Here is a 19,775-nt window from a genome sequence, read left to right on the forward strand (position 1 = left end):
ATTTTCTCTTTTATTTATTCTTTTTTTATTATAATAAATTGCTAGCCATTATAATCTTTAAAAGTAATAAGAAATTACTATTATTATATATTAAGTTCCTTAAATATAATTAAAGGGTTAAGGAACCTACTTATAATAAATATATATTTTATAAAAGAGGTTTATGCTTTTAAATTAAAGTTCTTTTATAGCAAAAAGCTATTATTTAAATAGCTAAAAGTAAGAGCATTCTTTAAGCAACCTTTTATTAACCCTTCTTTATTAATATTTTAATAATAAGCTAATTAAATAAACTTAATAATAAGCAGCTAAAAAGATTAAATTAAAACTTAATATTCTTTTTAATAATTAATTAAAGATAAATAACCTTTATGCATTAACTTTTTTAACTTTTAAAAATAAAATAATAAAAGAAAAAGGCCCTTAGCTAATTCCTTTTAAGAAAGGGGTAATTTTTATTTAAAAAGGCTAATTAAGCTCTTAAAACCCTTATTTTAAATTATATTAATGCTAACCCTAAGCTACTTTAATTAATTATAAATAAAGTTAATAAAGCCTTTTAATAATTAAAAAAAAATCTTTAAAAATTAATAATAATATAATAACTTTAAATATTATTAAGGTAATTAAATAATATAGCTTAAGAAATATATTATATCTTAAAAGCTTATTAAATTAATATTTTATTTCTTATAATAATAAGGATATTAATAAGGTTATCTTTAAAGTATTACTTTATAATAAGAAGAATAATATCTAGGAGAAGTTTGATAATTAAAAAAAAATTCCTTATAAAGATATTAAGAAGTTAATATAAGGTGGGTATAAACGCATTTATGCGCGTACGCGGGTGTAGGCCGGCCGGGATCAAGGGGCGGCCGGGATCGGAGCCGGGGACGTTATATGTCGCAAGCCTTCATGTCTCGCGCCTGTACTTTCACATGGGTACCGCCTACCGGTACTCACCATGGCAACCAATTACTGTCAATGGCACGACGCCCTTTGCCAAGCCCCTCTACTACGGCAACCTCCTCACCGCCTCCGCGTTGTCAGGAGGTAACAAGCAGGTCCAGGTGCTGTTAAATGAGACATCTCTCACCGCTTACGCCGTCTTTGACGCCGGAAGCAGCGGGTCCTCCGCTCTCTACGCGCAAGGCACCGCTGCCAGGCAGCCCAAGTTGACGTCTCTGGTTGTTCTGAATCTCAACATCTACAACTCAACTTTCACGACGCCGCGTCCGTACACAAACTTCGACTTCACGCTCCCAGCCGGTATTGGCAATATCTCCAACGCATCCACCGATATTCAGGTCCGCCGTCTTACAGCCCCGGGCGTCGAGATAGCAAGCAATGCCACATTTGCAGGCCAACACGTCGACAACACTTCGGGGGCCATAGCCGGGGAGAAGGTTGTGGAAGAGGTCGAGGACTTGGGTGATGGCAAGATAAGAGTTAAAGTCGGTGATGGAGAGGCTGTGCTGATTACGCTCTAGTGTTGCGATGAGAGAGAGTGTGTGTGGCAATTTTTGAAATCAGTTGGCAAGGACTACGCATATCAGGGAAAAGACATACATTTTCGGACCCAAATTGATCCAGTTGGGGCGCCGCCTTCAACAGTACACTTGGGGCTTCGCACAACAAGAGATATCGAAGACGGACACTCTATGGGTTTCCAGAAATCAGGATCATCCCAACGACGGGACCAGAACCCAATTCACCTGGGGCTTGCTCTTTTTCGGATGAAACAATCCAGATGCCCACATCGGTCACATCGGTCCCATGTTGAATCGAAGTGACAAATCGAGAAAATTGTCTCATGATATGCCAATGTGAAATAACATAATGTATTTTCCTGAGGCCAAAGTGAATGTAGACATCTGGAAGATTAGTAGTGTAACGGCTTATCTCGACGAGTAATTTCTGGTTACGGTTGCAGTGACGCTAAACAAGCCTTCGTCTAACGCAAGCCGGCAACAGCAGTAATACTAATTGATAACCGCCCAGCGGCGGGCGCCTCTGCGCAGTGACACCGTTAGAGCTACTCATCTCGAACAGTCCACGCCTCGGCCATGAGATTCCATATTCCGTCGGCCGCCACGGTCGCGCCCCAGGAAGCCTGACCACCATAGCGGACCGCCACCATGTCTCGACCCCCAGTCAAGTCGCCGACCCCCTCAAAAGCAACAATCGCAGCACCATCTCGCAGCCAGCGCGCCCAACGCTCTGATCACCACGCCGCTACAGCAGCCACGCCGCCACCCCAGCGCCGAAACCAACGGCACCGTCCCCAGCGGCTCAGGGCCCACCTCGCCAGCCCGGTGGACCTGGCGCACTGCGACATCCCCGTCGTCCTCTGCTGCCTCGCCTCCGGGCTGTGCGACGCGTCCGCCTTCGCGGCCTGGGGCTGCTTCGTGTCCATGCAGACGGGCAACTCGGTCTTCCTGTGCCTGGGCGCGTCGCGCCTCCCCGCGGGCGGCGAGCCCTACGGCTGGGCCAAGTCGCTCATCTCCATCGCCGCGTTCGTGGCCGGCTCGCTGTGCTGGGCCCAGGCGTCGCGCCGCGCCGGGCCCACGCGCCGGGCCACGCTGGCGGGCAGCTTTGCGGTACAGGTTGCGTTCACGGCGGTTGCGGCGGCGCTGGTGCAGGCGGGCGTCGTGCCGTCTTCTAACAGCAACGGTAACAGCAGCGGGCCGGGGCGGGACTCGCAGGAGTTCCTGGAGCGCGTGCCCGTGGCGCTGCTCGCGTTCCAGTCGGCCGGGCAGCTTTCTACGGCGCAGCTCGTCGGCGTCGGGGAGGTACCTACGGTGGTGCTCACCAGCGTCTACTACGGCCTGGCTGCGGACGCGGGCTTCTTCCGGGGGAGGAATGTGCACCGTGACCGGAGGATAGCTGGGGTTATCGCCTTCTTCGCCGGGGCCATCTCGGGCGGGTGGCTGGAGAGGAGCCGGGGCGGCATTGCTGCTGCTCTGTGGATCTCGGCGGCCGTGAAGTTGGGGATTGCTGTGAGCTGGCTGTTCTGGAAGGCGGAAAAGACTGGTGATGGATAGGCTTTATTTCTTGTGATTGTATATCATGTTGGAATTATCATGGTCCGGGGCTCCAAGGTACTGGTGTTGATATTGTTCCGTCTACAGTAGCGTGGATACATGTGCCTGACTAGGTGATCAACCAGGTGCAAGGGCAAGGAGCCACCATGTGTAGCCTGATTTTAGATATTTTCCCCGACACAACAGTATGCTCTGACTATGAAGGAACTCCTATTAAAGTGAAGCACCATGGGTGTTGATATCTAGGTATACCTGTGAATGTTCTTGGAGGTCGACGATGGGTTGATGTGTCCAGGGTTGGGGTCGGTCTAAGTCCACACCCACCTGGAAGATGCAAGGCCCAAGTCGTAGTCTTACATGCTGAAAGGTCACTCACTGGCAGGGTGGGGTCGTCCAACACGAGGTCAGTTCGAAACGCACCGTTACAGTAGTTGGTCAACTTTTGGCGGCGCCACACCGACGAGACAGACCCAGAGCCAGCACCAGACTTTCACACAGCCAGGCAGGCACTCCAGGCAGGCGAGGGAAACTGGAAGAGAGGCCGTTGAGCTGCGGGCAGAAAGGGACGAAACATGTCACCCAGACTTTGGGCACGCTCGGTTCCAAGGTTGCAGTGCCGCACGGGGGTCGATTTGTGGGTATGGGGCCATGGGCTGCAAACCCTGGTGTTACCACCGGCGTTAATGCGCGCGCAGGGCATGGCATTTGCCGTGCAGGACTCTGGTATGTGAGTGGGCGGGTGGGCTTGAGGATTGTCGTCTGCTCATCACCTACTCACCCAACTTATACCCACCCGCCCACTGTTTCCATTGTCCCACTCCCACTTAGACTCCCCCACTCACCTGCCGGGAGGGAACCACAAAGCCGTTGACTGGTATCCCATATCTAATGTAAGATTAACTCGAGTCGACGGCATGAACTGCGGGAGAGAACTCTGCCCAGCTCAGGAAATTAGCCCCCCCTTACCTCCCCAGCCGGCCCAGCCATTCGCTGAGCCCGCAGAGGGCGTGGGCGAGGTGAGCTTTTCCAATCTGAAACCCGACACACCCAGAGGGGGCTAGGGCAATCCCCGCAGCACATGCATGAATGCCGGCACCACATGCCCAAGTGTGGCTGCTCCTCCCGAGCCAGCCTAGGCCCAGGCTGCCAGGCACGCCAGGGTGCACACGGATTTAGTGTAGGGGTGGTGCATGTGTGTGCGTGCGCGTGTGTGTATAGGAGAATTTTCCCCTCTGCCCTGGCTGGCGGGGACGGGATGAGGGAGGGCGGGCGCTGGGGCGACGGGGCCCAAAGAGGAGCACAGGAGAATTGATTTGAGATCTCTGCGGGTCTTGGGGGCTCGCCCCTGCATGAATGATTCACCATGCTTCTCTTTCTCTTGTTGCGCTTGCCCATCAGACGGAACCCACTTGTTACATTGGTAACCAGTCAGCCCACTTCTTGCCATTGTCGCACTGGTCGCACGCATGCTGTACCACCTGCACAGGCCTGACAGGCTCCAGAAGACCAACCCGTGCGGGCTCAGGAACCAGACGAGACGGCGGGGGCCAGCGGGCTAATAAGCTAAACTCTCCGATGCGGCCCAGTCTTTTTTGTTTCGAGGCACGTTAATCAGTGATCTGATCTACATTAGCTGCCTTCGTCGTCATCACCACAATCGTAGCCATCATCACTTAGCACGACGACCAAACCACCCACGCATGACAGGCTGACAAGGCTGCCACATAGCGAGACGTTGCCAGCGAATTCGGCAAGGCATCCGAGGTCCTGCACTGGGACTCGTCGATCATTGTGACGATGATGCCACCTCTGTGACGCCCGGTCAAGCCTTGCAGAGCCTGCCCACGCACAGCCTGCGGTGCAAGAGATGGATCGTCCAGGTGCAGCTCATCTGCCGACAGCTACGAGGTAGCAGCCTCGGGAAGATTGCAAGAGCCAGGCCCCTCTGGCTCCCCCAGCAAGCAGATCGCGGTGCACGGCGCCCGCAGCCCGCAGGCCAAGGTCCAAAGGTCCAACTTTTGTCCCCGCCGGCGAGCATCAACACTGTCAAATGTCGACGTCCTGACCACCACTTGGCTGCGACGCCAGGCTCTGAGGACAAACTTTCAACGTCGCTGCGGAGTGGGCCTCGAGCTGCTGCTTTGTTTCTCCCCGCATCGCCCTCCTTGGTCATCTCATCACACATGCGCATCTGCACCTGGTGGGACCTGGGGCCGTCGGTGTGCTTGCAGGACGGGCCTTGCAGTGTCTGATTGGACATATCCGTCTGAGGCGCAGTTTAAATATAGTCCAGCCCAGCGCCCAGGCTCGATCTAGGTCGTCCAGGTGAGCACACAAGTACATGCACGTGCATACACCTGCCGCAGCGGCAGCATGTACCTACCTAGGTAGTAGCAGTGAAATTCGCCGGGGGGTAGGGGGAGGAAAAGGGGGCAGGGGGCCGAACCTCAGGGTCCGGGATCCTCCACGCCAGCCCGTCTTTCCAACACCCCACACCACACACCATGCCTGCACGTCCAACAAGGTCCCTTGGTACGCTCCCACTTTCTCTCCTCGCCAGCCCGGTGGGAAGGTGGGAAGCCCCCCATCGTCGCGCAGGGGTGACGATGTCCTTCTCGACCGCTGCATGCGAGGCTGCCGTCCTACATGTGCATACCACGGTACTAAAACCACGGCCCCTGCCCACCACACCACCCAGACCCAAAGTGTTACCGGACTACGCTGCCCGCCACCCAACCTTCTTGTCACTCTTTTACCGGTGCTCGTCCACCACCCAGCCGACTCCGACATCTCCACGCTAGATAATTATTCCCAAGTACACGAACTACTACCCGTGGTGATCCCTCCGAGCCGTTGTCCTCTCCCCTACGCAGCATCTACCGTATACCATAACCTAGCAGTCAAAGTCGTCAATGCCTGGCACCTCTTAACCCTCAAGGCGCGCGGCAGATGGACCACAGTTCAGAGCCCCGCGATGGAGACGCTCAATCCGTTTTTAGCACATACGATGGCCCGGTGACACAGATCAGGATGTAAGTAGTGATCCGGGAGGGGGACTTCTTGCTTCCTATTCCTGCGGGTCCTGGGACTAACACGCTGACCACCGATAGGGTGCCGCCATCCTCCTCTGGTGGCTCGTCATCCAGACGTCTGCACTCTCGCTCAACGGGCCAGAGGACCAACCATGGGGCCGACGACTCACAACAGCTGGACCCGCCGCCGTCGCGGAGGGGCAGGAAGGGCATGACGATACATTGGCCCTTCCAGAGCATAGCCACAGACAACATGTCCATTTTCACCGCCAACGCACCGGAGCTGTTCCGCCGCGCCACCGTGCAGGTCCCCAAGATCGGCGGCGACGGCTCCCGCAGCAGCCTGCGCGACAGCACGCTGATCCCGGACTATGTCGTCAACTACATCCGCGGCGAGACCCCCGAGACGGTCGCGAGGCGCAAGCGCAACGGCGGCAACCAGGGCGCCCGCAACATCGACATCGTCCACCAGCACCGCCCGCAGCAGTCACACATGGTCCTGCTCGAGGGCGTGCAGGAGCATAGGTCACGCAGGGCGCACGACGGAATGTCCCAGACCACCGCCTCGTCCACCATGACCGAGCTGCAGATGATCCTGCCCTCCGCCAACGAGAAGCCCAGGAAGAGGAGGAGGCTGATGACCGGGTGGAGGCTGGGCGTCGTGCTGAACGCCCTCCTCGCCTTCGTCATCCTGGTCATAGGCTTCGTGTGCCTGGTGTACGCCGGCACGGCGATTGCCATACTGGTTGGGGATATGAACCTGTTCACGGGGTCGTGCGCAGACGTGGCCTCGCTCGATTGGCGCCTGCACGCGCTGATCAACGTCCTGGTGGTGATTCTGATTGTGGGCGCAAACTACGTGTTCCAGGTCCTGAGCAGCCCAACCCGGTCGGAGATAGCTGTGGCGCACGAGGGCAGGCGGTGGTTGGAGATCGGCGTTCCGTCGTTGCGGAACTTCAGACACATTGGGAAGGGAAGGGTCGTCCTGGCCAGCATCCTGCTGACCGTGGCTGTTTTGACCCAAGTAATGTAAGTCCGGATGCGGTTCATCCCAACCTGTCTCCGCCGAGACTGACGATTGGGTGCAGATATAATTCCGTAATATTCACCACACAAGCCGGCCTGAGCTACAACCTGATCGCCGTCACCGAGTCCTTCCTCACCGGCGCGTCGTTCAGCAATGGAACCGACAACAACGCCGGTGGTCTCAGCCGCAACGAACTGCTCATGCTCCAAAATCTCGCCAGCCGGAACGACCTCACAAACCTCACCACTAGCGAGTGTGTCGACCTCTTCAGCGGGGTCTTCAACACCGACTTCCAAAACGTCCTCCTCGTGGTCAACGACGGCCCCAATTCGGGCAACTCCCTCGTGGAGACCGCGCAGGCAGGCATCAACCTCCAGACCGGCAACAACATGTCCACCACCATCACAAACGCCGAGATCTTCTTCGACGGGGCTCTCGTCCAGTTCTGTCTCGCACAGCCGAGCGAGGCGGCACAGGAGACGTGCACGCTGCAGCTCAATGGCATCCTCATGGTCGTCGTCGTCGGCCTCAACCTCGTCACCCTCGTCCTCACCGCCGTGGTCCTAGTCCTGCGCCGCTTCGAGCCACTGGTCACGCTCGGGGACGCCATTTCGTCCTTCCTCCGGGACCCGGACCCGTCGACGCGCAAGAACTGCCTCCTGTCCAAGAAGAACCTCCGCACCGGCATGGGCGGCTGGGGTTTCACCGACGGCAAGTACTGGGCGCCGGAGCGGGACCACTTCTGGTTCCGGTCGCCGTCGCTCCCCAACTGGCTGGGCGCCGCCTTCTGGTGGCTCGCGTGCGTCATCTTCGCCGCGGGCGTCCTTGCGCTCACCGTCGCCTCCCAGCCGTCGTCGCACCCGCTGTCGCCCTTCGGCGTCGCGAGCCCCCACTCCACGTACCTCCTCCCGGCCTCGTCGGCGTCCTCTATCCCCGCCGGCTCGCTCGCCATCGTCACCGCCCTGCCACAGATCCTGCTCGCGGGGCTGTACTTCACCACCAACGCCCTCCTGACCGCCTACTTCCTCTCGCGCGAGAGCAGCCTCCACGCCGTCCTGTCCGCCAACCAGCGCCGGCCCCTGCGCGTCTCGTCCGACCCGGAGGGCCACCAGACCACCAGCCTGTACATGACGCTGCCGCGCCCCGTGAGCTGGGGCCTGGCCGTCTTCTTCGCGGCCATGGGCTTCGTGCTGAGCCAGGCGTGCTTCGTCGTCTCGCTCACGGCGAGCGCGGCCCCGGACCCCTCGGACGCGGACGCGGACGCCTCGCCGCAGCACCTGCTGGGCGTGGGCTTTAGCGGCGTCGCCCTCGCCATCCTTCTCGCCATGCTCGTGGTGCTGTTCCTCGCGGCCGCGGGCGCCGGGTTCCTCCGCGCCCCCGCCGTCACCATGGCCGACGGCCGCACCGTCGGCAACCCGCTCGTCTTCGAGGGCGGCTCCTGCAGCGCCGTCGTCAGCGCCCGCTGCCACCGCGTGCCCCACGAGTCAGACGTCTACAAGCAGCCCGTCGGCTGGGGCGTCGTCCCCGAGACCCCCGGCGCCAGCGTCAGCCACGCGACATACTCGGCCCGCGGGCTGGGCGAGCTGGACGCCACCAGGCGGTACGCGTGATGCCACGCGCTACATGCCGTTGTACGGTGTCGATTTATTGTTTGCTTCTGATGTGGTTGATCCTTTGTGCTTTTGTTTTCCATTGCTGGGGCCAGTTCCCTTCTATTGCCAATATTTACTACTTCTTCCCCGTCTCTATGTCAGAGATGCCATTTTGTGGGGGTGACATAAAAAGAAAAATAAGTCCAACCAGCGCGCGGCCTGGTTCTCTATTCTGAGAGAGTGGAGCTACAGGAAGAGCTGTGCACTTTCATCATGGGCGGACCGCCTGGGTTTTGCATCTTGCTGGGGCTCGGAGTTATATGTGGGAATGGATGATACCAGCTGGGCTTGTGATGATTTAGCAATGAGCGCATGAGATCTAATGATAAGACCCAATATTTGAAAACAAAAAGACCGTGTTTTGTGTTGCCTCTGCAAGTCAATTCTCAGTTCGCATCTTAACCGTGAGGTATTGATGTAGTCAAAGTGTCGACCGCACTGAGACAACGGGAGTGGTACAGCGGCTTGTATGCCTGCTCCAGGTTACACCGAACCCTACAGTCTGGTAAATGTCATCAGTGGGCGCTTTTTTGTCATCCCGGGAGTATATATATTTCGGTTTACGTTTATTCCACTGCTTCATGTGAGATGTTGGTGCTGCTGTCAAGTCTGTGAAGCAGCACACCAATCAAAGCACTGGATCTCGATGATGCGGCCAGTACACTAGCTTGTGTACATGATGTGGCCAGCTGGATACACTGAGCGAGTCACTATGACATATATGAACACTTAAGCACTTTCAAAGGGGGGTGTCACTATGTTGAGCTCGGTGACCGCAAAGCACAAGGAGCTCACCAAATTGCTATGGTGTGTAAACCAATCTGACTGCGTGTGGACTTGCTGTTCCGGCACCCGAAGCCAGAATAGCAACCAAGACCAGAGTTGACTTGACCTGACGGCAGTCCTTAAGTCCTTATACTGCTTAGGTGGCCGTCAGCTTCGCACCTGGGCAGGCATCATCACCCTGAGGAATCTTGCGCGTCCCCAGCTGTGTAACATACTTCGTCGTGCAAGAATCACTCGTAGCCTATGTGGGCGTATTCAAAGCGATGATACTCGATACTAGATCGAGACTTCAGGCTCAGTACCGATTGCAGAGCAGCCAGTCCGAGGCCCTTCAAATATGTTCAATGTGTCAAATTCGTGCAATGGACACCGGTTAAGTGATCCAATTTAAATATGGTTATCGTAGTCGACCTCAAATGCCCCTGCTGCCCAGAAAAGAAACTCACTCTCAAGGTATCAAAATGTGTCAAGCCCGTCAAGGAGAAAATGGATATGCCCGTGTCCTGTATGCCCGAAACGCCCCGTGTATATTTCTAATGTGACTGGAAGAAACAAAATTTGCGAATGAAGTCGATTCGCCAGGAATCCCCCGTTCGCTCTGCCTGGTTGAGACTAGACGTCGATGGGGTCGTCGAGGAAGTTGTAGCCATCGTCTTCTGGCGGCAGGAAGTAGGCGCATGATGCCAGGGCACCAACCAGTATGGCAGCCACACTAGCGCTAACAGTACATAGGATCCAAGACGTGTCGAGTCTCCAGCCTGGGACGGAGAAATACTCGTCTTTATCGTAGAGGAATGACTAGAATGGGGAGCTAGAGTCAGCAAACCAAGAGCCTTGCCTATCGTGAAGTAGTCCGGGTCGAATGTGACAAAGCCTCGGGACGGAGTAGGAAACTCACAATAAGCCCCATAGCAGCGAATTGTACGACAGAGACCACGGTCAGAAGGCCGCACAAGACCTTCCAGCCATACTCCCTCTTGACAGAACCTCCGCCGATGGCCACAACAAAGCAGACAAGTGTAGCAAGCTCGGCGACGGTCGCGAAGCTCATGAGGAAGCCAGTCGTCCTCCACATCGAGCAGAAATACCTATCGTTGGGGTCGCAGTCCTTCTCCTCGTCGGGGAACGTGCGGCAGGGCTTGTCGGGCAGGGCGGTGTTGCAGTAGTGGTGCAGGCCGAGGTGTTGGGAGTAGACGGTGTCGCTATTTTGTGATTCCACGTCCATGCTGACCCAGTGTGGGACGAGTATGGACGTGAGGGTCAATGCCGACGCTGTTGGGGAGTGCGATGTTAGCCATGCATGATGGGCTACCTGCGGCGGTGAAGTGAACGAGCATTGTTGCCCTGCTGCGTATTCGACGACATGATATGACGTTGCCTGGGACTCCGACTCGTGTAGTCTCCAGGACTAGACGGTCACCCGACGCGGGGCACACGTCCAAAAACGCGGCACCTTTGGTCGAGCTTCGCGCTGAAGCATTCACTCTGCACAAAAATGAAGCTTGATATAGGGGAGCGCTGCAGATTCCCTGCCATTTTCCCTGTCTTCTGGGAAGCTGGGAGCTGGTGGCTGGTGGCTGGTGCAAGAGGAGGCTCTTGGATGACGGAGGCAGGTGCAAAGACAGTGGATTCGGCCGGGAAGTGCGCCCATGGTGGCTGGACACTTGGGATTACGTACCGGCGATAAAGACGGCGAGGGAGGCGCCGTAGACTGATAATCGTGTCATGGTCGTGGGTTTGTACCAATCGGTGCAGAGAGGGCTTGGACCTGCGAGAGCGACTCTTGATGATGTCCTTCCAGCACGAGAAGTTGTGTCTGGGAAAGAAAATGGGATGGGACTAAGATTAGGATCGGGATTCCGATGTGGTGTGATGGAAAACGGTGGCAGGTTTCATGGCCGTAATGCACACACCCCAGACACCCCGACCTCGACCTTCCCAGAGCGTCCATCCAAGTCCAAATTGCCCCAAGCTCCAGGAGCTGGGGGTGCCCTGACCGCCGTTCCCCCACACTGGCTTACAGTGTTGGGCCACTTTTGTTTGTGGAAACATCCCTCCCAAAGCTTTCCTTTTTCTTTTATACCGCTCTGTCTCTTGATCGCTAGAACCACGCGAGGAGCAGCTCACGGCAGCTGCAAGCACACCCCAACGGCATGCTGCAAAATGCTTCCGCCAAGGGCTGGGGGCGAGTCCTCGTCCCGCCCGTTGGCTGGTGGACAACAGCTCGCGCAGATGAAGCCATATACCGTCAGATTGGCTGTCTGAACTACCTAGGTAGTGTCCGGGAAAGAGACAGTATTGCCACTCTCGCGACCTGCAGCCTCTTTTCCTGGCGTCTACCTCGATGCGGCATGGTCCGACGCAGCTAACCTTGGAACCCGCCGGAGACTCCCACACAAATGGTTCCCACCTGACCTCTCCGGCCTGTGAGAGACGGTCAATCGCTCCGGGCGAGCCCACCTGCGCAGATAAGAGCCCCCTCGGGGATCGACAGCATGGGGCAGCTTGATTCGACGCTGTCCTGCTCCTGACGTCGGGATCTCTACCTAGTCACATATCACCCACTCACCAGATCGACTTCCAACTTCACATGAGCCGGTGCTTGCAGGCAGTTCTGGTTTCTCTCTGTGTTGTCGATTCAGTTCCTCCTACTTCTTGAATCGTCTCGGATTTTTGTGTGCGAGTGCCACAAGAACCGAGGACTTCAACACGGGGCGACCTGAACCATCATCGTTTTCTGCCCAAAACTGACATTCATGAACGGAAAGTATGGCTTCGCGCACGGCACAAGATCACCTATGGTCAGCAATTAGGCATACCCAATGCCAAAGACCGCAAACTGAAACAGTACCTTGGAGCCCCAGTTCGAGGCCACCATCGCCTCTTAAGCTTCGCCAGCCAAGCTTCACCAGCGTGGTGCGCTCTCGCAGGTCCTCGGGCTGTAGTGAAGCTGCGTTGCCCGCTTTCCCCTCACCAGCGATTCCACCCCCTCAGGAAGCGCTGTGTGGATATGGAGGCGGGCGAGAACCAAAACCACAACAAACCATAATAAAAGCGTCTTCTCATAAATGTCACTCTAGTTTTGCTTGACTGTCTGCTGCCATCTGGTCCTGATCCACCCGTTCTTTAGCTTTCAAATCAACGTGCTTGGATAAATAATGGCAACTGGAACGCGCCTTACGAACAAGGTCGCCCTCGTCACGGGCTCGTCCTCCGGCATAGGGCGTGCCATTGCTCTCCGCTACGTAGCTGAGGGCGCAAAGGTCGTGTGCGCCGACCTCTCGCCTGCATTGCGCGTCGCTGTGCACAAGAATCCCCCTGATCAGGTGCCCGGAGGCCAGCCCACTCACGAGCTCATCGGGCCTCAGAGCGCAGCCTTTGTGCAGACCGACGTCGGAGATGCAGCTGCGGTCGAGAACGCAGTTAAATTCGCGATAGAGACATTCGGTCGTTTAGATATGTAGGTCCCTCAAAGCCGGCGTCGCTAGAATAAAGGGCAAAAAGACCACTGGGACGCTGATATACAGACGCAAGCATGGTGAACAACGCAGGCATAAGCCCCGAGGCCACAACCCCAGCCATGCTGCACGAGATGCAGGAGGACATCTGGGACAAGACCATGCGCGTAAACGCAAAATCCGTTTTCCTCGGGTGCAAGTTCGCCCTCAGGCAGATGCTGGCCCAAGAGCCCCATGAGAGCGGTGACCGGGGCTGGATCGTCAACACGTCGAGCATCATGGCTTTGATAGTAACGTTTGGATGCCGCAAGTCCCCCACCTAGTCTGATGCCAACGGCCTGTGCTGATTTTGACGCCGACAGCATCGTACTGCGCCTCCAAGGGAGCGGTTTCAAGCCTCACCAGGCAGGTGGCCTTGGAATATGCAAAACACCGCATCCATTGCAATGCCATCTGCCCGGGGTTCACGGATACGGCCATGTTTGAGGACACGACAGCTCATGGGCCGTCTCCGGATGTGTTCGCCGATCGACATCCTTTCGGGGGTGTGGGCACGCCAGAGAACGTTGCCAAACTGGCCGTAGTGCTGGCCAGCGATGATGCGAGCTGGCTTACGGGTGTGAATCTGCCTGTTGATGGGGGCTATGTCGTGCGGTAGATGCGATAGCCGCGTAGGCAATTGAATAGACACCTTGATGCAGAAGCTGACGCAGAGCAAGCGCAGAGGCGCCACTTGGAGCAGCTATGGAACATGAAATGAGGGTTGGATAATAAGAAATTGAGGCGTTGCAATGATCCCAGACCTTGACTCCAGCAGTGGTCTATACTGTTAGAGACTCTCCACATTTCAACTAGAGAACGGCCCAGCGAACAGATTGCTTTGCAAAACGTGTGCATCAAAACATCTGTTCACTCTGGAGGAAGCAAACGGAAGGCCTGTGTGTAATGAGTACGTTCTTTGCGGCCACGAGTCGTCCGCAAACCAAACGACTCAAGCTTATCAACGCTCTTGTTCTGCACGGCCAAGCCGACGCACTCACGACGTGCAGCTTAACTTTCCTTTTTCTCGGAGTGGCCGGTTTTGGGCCACCGTTAGAAAAGGGTGTTGAACACTGTGGGATCCGCGGAATGTTGCAACTCCCGTGTGGCCTACGCACTGTTTCCAATCTGGGGAGATATGGTTCTTTGGAAACATGCTGAGAGCGGTATCTACCCTACTTTGGAGATATTAGGCTACATGGTTGCATTTGAACACATCATGAATCACAGTCGCGGGAGAAATAGCATCTAGAACCGGCTGTGGTGGACGAGGAGTTTAGGGCTTATATCTATCTCTCTGCGTTTTGGTTGGGCTATCTTAGAAGGGCAGGTTGTGTGAGTTTGTTATGAATAAAGAAGAACACATCCGATCGTTCATTCGATCTCTCCGATGCCTCCGATGCCATTGACTCTCGCGTCAGTTGCCATTCATCTCGGATCCCATATGTGACCCAAGTAGGCCGTGATCAAATGCAGAAGGGCAGCCCAGAGTCTGCATTCCACTGGCAACGTCCCGGAGCGCAGGGGCTGTTCACCTGGAAGACGCCATTGTGGCAGATACCCTGTTCATGAGAGGTCAATCACTGAGAACGGACCTGGATCAAACATCAAGCGGCTGGTGTTCACATACAACATTGCTGCAAGTGTCGTCACACCTCATAGTCCCTTCGAGCTTTGGGTCGCTGCCACAAGACGCACCGATCCTAAACGACGGCATACATCCAGGGTTAGACTCGGAGGCGATGGCTGCGGCTCCGGAGGTTTTGTATTCAACGGGCTCTTCGTCTTCGTCCAGGATGCACTTAGCCTTGCCGGCGCCCAGGATCCGGCAGTAGGAATCGTCGGTTACGGTGCAGCTCTCCACCAGGTGCCAGGTCCCATTGGTGCAAGCCAGCTACGTTTAAGTGAGGCACTCCGGTCAGTAAAAATGAAGTCGTGTCTGGGGGCAGTCGCTGCAAGAAGCACGAGTACCACGGGGCGGAGACATACGACGTTCTCGCAGTTCCAGTCACAGAACTCGAACCCTTCCAGCAAACATCTCTCGCCGACCTCAAGCTCGAAACCGTCGTAACAGGGCCTTACGGCTGCGACGGCGCACGGAAAGGCGAAAAGGAAGGAGACGAGAGCCTTGGAAGACATCTTCGATAGTTATTTTCGAGGTATGGGCCGAAGGTGACGTAGGCGGGTTGCAAGTGGCGCGGCAGCAAGAGTGGTGAAGGCTCGTACAGAGAAAGAGGTTTTTGCGGTCCGTAAGAGCTGAATCCCAACGGCTCTATGCTAAGATGTGCTTGTTATGAAAGGGATGGGTTGGAACGAATGCTCAAAGTGATGTTTGGGTGACCAGTGCTCAAAAGATGGGATGGAGGAAAAGTGCACTGTCCGAATCTTGTGAAGGCAAACCGAGTCCTAGGATCCAGGCTGATTTCAATAACAGTGAGATCAGCTCCTTCCTTTTCCATTACGAGTCCAGGTGGTTGTCCGTAAAACACTTGTTGGCAGGCCCGGGCATACTCGAGACCTACAACGCCCGTGCCTTCCTGTTGCAGTTCAACATGAATTGGAAGTTGCTCGGAGGCAGGATGACCAACCGCAACTAAGTTTGACACTATATGGAATGACTTGCATTTATTCCGGACGCCTCAGCCAGCTGTGAATCCCGGAACGCAGGGCAGGTATTCACTTCCTTACATGTTGACACAAGCGTCATCGAGGAAGGGTCTTCCCGCTCCACCATAAATGTGAGATCCCGAAATGTTGCCAACAGCCCAATTTGACATTACATTACTTCCCGTGGACTCTGGAGAGCCTTCAGAATCCTCCAATATGCGTCTGCTACTTGACGTCATTTTTGGTGCTTGAGTTCACAGCCAGATTGCCGAGTATACAGCCACCTGGGTACCTAGGTAGATAGGCATGGTATATGCAACAAGCACAACCCTCCAACCATGACTCCCCCGACACAAGCCAATTATTAGAGCTTGTGTACAAAGGAGTTTGCAGTGATACCTCTGAACTTCTTACCAGCAAACCAGAAGATTATACCGCAGCAGGAGAAGAAAGTGATGAGAGCCATGTTGGTCAGTATCGGTGGGATGAAACCCTTCTCCTCTGCCCATGGCGTCAAGAATTTTGAAACGCCATATCCCCAGAGGTTCTTGTTTCTTTTGAACGGTCAGTTGTTGTCTAATTGGTCCGGGGAGGTGGTACTCACACCGTGATGGTCACGAACAACGATCCCGTCACCGGTTTGTAACTATCGATGGCATATGTCGAGGCAATACTTGGCAGGGCCGCGACCTGGCATCCCAGGAAACTGTATCCTATAATGACGATGGCCTCCCATTTCCAGTGGTAGTCATAGCCAACGCTGGTGACGATGGAGCCAATGACCATGATGATGATGTATGGGACCATGGCCACCAGTCTCATCTCTGGCTCTCGGACGCCGTTGTTCCTCCTGGTCAGATAAGCAGCGACCCAGTCGCTGAGAGGCCCACAGGTGAAAAGACCAACTCCTCCACCGACTAGCACCGCGAGGTTGAACAGCCCGATAGTCTGGGACGAGAAGTTGTATGGCGGGGCGGCGAAGGCTTGGGACTGAGACAAGTTGACGACGAGGAAGCCGGAGGCGCTCCATGAGACGACGAACGCGGCGAACTCGACAATTGGGAAGAGGTGTAGGTAAAATGGCAGCCAGAGCTCGCGGAACAAATTGCCTGAATAGGGCTGGAAGGGCAAGAACTGTTTCTTGCCCGGGCCTCCTCGGCCCAGGCAAGGATCGATGTGTGTTTCGGTAGGAGCAATCTTGTCACCGGCGGCGGCGCTGTGTTGCGTTGCTGCATGGGTGGCTGGTGTTCCCAGGGCTTCTTCTTGGTCGGTCCCGCTATGTTTCTCGTGGAGTGAACCTTCCACCTTGTCGACAGTCGCTTTTGGGTCCCTGACCGGCGGTGGCTTCGGTGTGTCACCTGTCTCCCAAGCTCTGTGATACCGAGTCTCTGGGAACAAGAAGATGCAGACCAGCAGGGTGAAGAGCAACATTCCCGTGTTGAACCACCAGAAGCTTTCCACTCCGGTATGCTCAGCCATCGCACCGCTGATGATTGGCCCAACCATCAAAGACCCGAAGTATAAGCTGAAGTATAGTGTCTGGTACTTTCCACCTGTACATTCGTTCTCAATTAGAAAATTCCATTTGACAGTCTGAAATGTCTGGACAGTTGTCTTTCGAAATGTCTCACAGGACGTGGAGATCTAAATGCTAAATGGAAAAGTTTAGGCAAGGAGACATCACTCACGATCATGCAAAAAGATAATGTCTGCAATGACTTGAGGCATCAGAGTCTCACAAGGACCTGCGCCAATCCCGTTGAGAACGGAAGCACCCATGAAGCTGTTGTAATCTTTGGCTCTGGCTCTCCAGATCGAGGAGATCACACATATCGTCATGGAAAATATTGCGACGGGGCGTCTTCCAAAGCAGGTGCTCATCGGAACCCAGATGAAGTTGCTGAATCCCAGCACCAGGATGGCAACTCCCGTGAATTGTACGACATCTGCAAGGCTGCGGTTGTATAGCTGGATGTAGTTTCCGAACATAGGCGCAAGGGCAAGGGGCCCGAGGTTCTGACTGAAAGAGACGGCCGTGGCACAGAAGATCGTTGCACCCTTCCAGAACGGCGACCAGTTCAGGGGGTCACGGGGGTCGTCGGACGGCTGAGGAACAAGAACAGAGCGATTGTTGCCCTTGACGAAGTGGTGAGTTCCCACATCTTGCATGAGCTCCGTGCCGGGGTAGATCTTCGTGTGGAGGACCTCCTCCAGCTCCCGGATGGTGTTTTCGTCCAGGTTTTCATCCATTTTCGGCGAGCGATCTTACGAGGCCAGCTGAGGCGGTTGAGGAGAGGTAAGAAAGTCGGCTTCGAATCTCGCGCTATGGGGTAGGTGCGACGATACTTGAGCAGGGCAATCGAGAATGCAACTCCGCAGAGTCGTCCGAAATGTTAGACGCCCGCTTTGGGAGTGGATCGGCAGTACAGTCGAAAACTCACAGCTCCGGCAGGTTGCGGACAACGTGTGCACAATATTTATCGAGACCCGCGGCTGCTCCTTTAGAACCTGGAGGCGATGCTACATGCTAATTTTATCGCTCCAGCCCTGGCCGTAGATCACACGAACGCCGTACACCATTGGATCTCAGGTGCGGAGAGAGCTGCCCAAGAGCTCCCATCGGGATGGGGCGCGGCAATTGGACCTTTTGAAGGTGATCCCGTCGTCCGGCGCTCCTTCCTTAAGTGACAGGTAGGGTTGCTGCAAGCTAATCGCCGCCATCATACGCGGGCTTGCAGGATGACATCTGGATCGGCGTCACTGGCACAGACATACACGTGGCCAAGCCTAGCGTTGCATTCCCACTTAACGCTTCTCCGATGCCTGCAACGCTGCAGTTGCGAACTTCTGATACCATGGTTCAAGTCAACTCAATACCCGAGGTGCATTGTGCATTGAATTTCGCTTGTCCGACCAGTGCTGTTGGTTTCCTGGTTTCTCCGGAGTGACGCCTTCCCCAGACTTTCGATATCCCCAGGTTTTCCCCACAACCCGTGCTTGGGAGCCGCTGGGGTACTTCCCCGCGAAACTTCTCTAGTTGGCTTCCTTTGATTCACTACGGCCGTATGTTTCTCCGCCGTAGAGAGACTACAAGCTCCTAGTAACTTGTTTAGCGCGCGCGTGAGCCATCTGGCGGTTTCATAACCTCGATCGGTACATACTCTAGGCAAGTACTGTAAGGTGTAGAACGCCGCTAGCTGGCCTAGAACGAGCTCGACCCAGAACGTCGGTACGCTATGCACTAGCATGTTGTCTTGACTGTAATCATCACTGATACAGCCATGCAGGGGTGGGGCGATGGTCTGTAGAGCCCCAGCTGGCTGTTTGGCAGTAACCGAGAGAATGATTGATCTTCCTCAACGTTCGATCTAATTTTGTGCTGTTTGGCGGGGTGTTACCTGCTCTGCTCAGTGTATTAGCGGAGGTCCTGAAGGCGCTTTTGAGGTACAGTTCGACGTAGGCAGATTCCTCACATGTTCCCTTGATTATCGAAAGCATGTAGACTTAAAACGCGTTACACAAGCCGCGCCATAAACCTAAATAAAGCTTAACGCTTCAGTAAGCCGGATCTCTAGCACAAGCTGTTGTACTACGGTACTTGCACCAGTCCTGCTAGCCTCCATTGTCTCAAGTCTGAGCAACGAATTAGTTCCCAAGTGAGTGGTCGCGAGAAGGCATCTCCATGAATGTACCACGGCCCGTAGCAGACCAACAGGCTCTCTATGCTCACCACTTTGGCATGACTTCCGACTCGATGGACGTTCATAGCTGATTAGACGCCCGGTACAATTTGGTATGATCTGATTCGGACAACACCACGTGTGAAGGCAACTTGTCGAAGAGATGTATATCAGTTAGATAAAACAGGGGCACAATTTATCAGTCTCTAGTACGACATTATTTCTGCGCACGCTGCCTCTCAATACAGAAGACACGTGATCAACAATCGCAAATACTGGTCAAGAAAGGTGTAAGACGTGGAACATGTTGGAACAGAAGCTTGATAGAAAATCATCCGGAGTGGCTGCGCCCTGTCCCGCTGTGTCTGCACGACGGTATGGCATGGCTAGTCTCGTGCCCAACAGCTCAAGCATAATTGGTGCAGTCTGTGTCGTGGACATCTCCCC

At 54.8% G+C, this 19,775-nt stretch overlaps 7 protein-coding genes across 7 annotated transcripts; 4 read left to right on the forward strand and 3 right to left on the reverse strand.

The window, feature by feature from the left end:
• Positions 1–941: 941 nt before the first annotated feature.
• On the forward strand, positions 942–1,493 carry INS49_012740 (uncharacterized protein; the record flags this gene model as incomplete). Its single annotated transcript, XM_043173442.1, has 1 exon — positions 942–1,493. One exon carries the CDS (start codon positions 942–944, stop codon positions 1,491–1,493), a length of 552 nt encoding a protein of 183 aa, XP_043022739.1.
• Positions 1,494–2,141: 648 nt separating this feature from the next.
• Positions 2,142–3,047, forward strand: INS49_012741 (uncharacterized protein; the record flags this gene model as incomplete). Its single annotated transcript, XM_043173443.1, has 1 exon — positions 2,142–3,047. One exon carries the CDS (start codon positions 2,142–2,144, stop codon positions 3,045–3,047), a length of 906 nt encoding a protein of 301 aa, XP_043022740.1.
• Positions 3,048–5,996: 2,949 nt separating this feature from the next.
• INS49_012742 (uncharacterized protein) lies at positions 5,997–8,716 on the forward strand (the record flags this gene model as incomplete). Its single annotated transcript, XM_043173444.1, has 3 exons — positions 5,997–6,079; positions 6,158–7,108; positions 7,168–8,716. 3 exons carry the CDS (start codon positions 5,997–5,999, stop codon positions 8,714–8,716), a joined length of 2,583 nt encoding a protein of 860 aa, XP_043022741.1.
• A 1,440-nt stretch (positions 8,717–10,156) lies between these two features.
• Positions 10,157–11,271, reverse strand: INS49_012743 (uncharacterized protein; the record flags this gene model as incomplete). Its single annotated transcript, XM_043173445.1, has 3 exons — positions 10,157–10,342; positions 10,443–10,816; positions 11,223–11,271. 3 exons carry the CDS (start codon positions 11,269–11,271, stop codon positions 10,157–10,159), a joined length of 609 nt encoding a protein of 202 aa, XP_043022742.1.
• Positions 11,272–12,702: 1,431 nt separating this feature from the next.
• Positions 12,703–13,660, forward strand: INS49_012744 (uncharacterized protein; the record flags this gene model as incomplete). Its single annotated transcript, XM_043173446.1, has 3 exons — positions 12,703–13,004; positions 13,079–13,245; positions 13,365–13,660. 3 exons carry the CDS (start codon positions 12,703–12,705, stop codon positions 13,658–13,660), a joined length of 765 nt encoding a protein of 254 aa, XP_043022743.1.
• An 847-nt stretch (positions 13,661–14,507) lies between these two features.
• Positions 14,508–15,180, reverse strand: INS49_012745 (uncharacterized protein; the record flags this gene model as incomplete). Its single annotated transcript, XM_043173447.1, has 3 exons — positions 14,508–14,603; positions 14,672–14,935; positions 15,031–15,180. 3 exons carry the CDS (start codon positions 15,178–15,180, stop codon positions 14,508–14,510), a joined length of 510 nt encoding a protein of 169 aa, XP_043022744.1.
• Positions 15,181–16,012: 832 nt separating this feature from the next.
• On the reverse strand, positions 16,013–17,898 carry INS49_012746 (uncharacterized protein; the record flags this gene model as incomplete). The annotated part of the gene is made up of 3 exons (XM_043173448.1): positions 16,013–16,202; positions 16,253–17,201; positions 17,337–17,898. The coding sequence occupies 3 exons, from the start codon at positions 17,896–17,898 to the stop codon at positions 16,013–16,015; spliced, it is 1,701 nt and encodes a 566-aa protein (XP_043022745.1).
• Positions 17,899–19,775: the final 1,877 nt, after the last annotated feature.

The sequence above is a fragment of the Diaporthe citri genome (assembly GCF_014595645.1).
Source record: "Diaporthe citri strain NFHF-8-4 chromosome Unknown scaffold_6, whole genome shotgun sequence".
NCBI classification, from domain to species: Eukaryota; Fungi; Ascomycota; class Sordariomycetes; order Diaporthales; family Diaporthaceae; genus Diaporthe; species Diaporthe citri.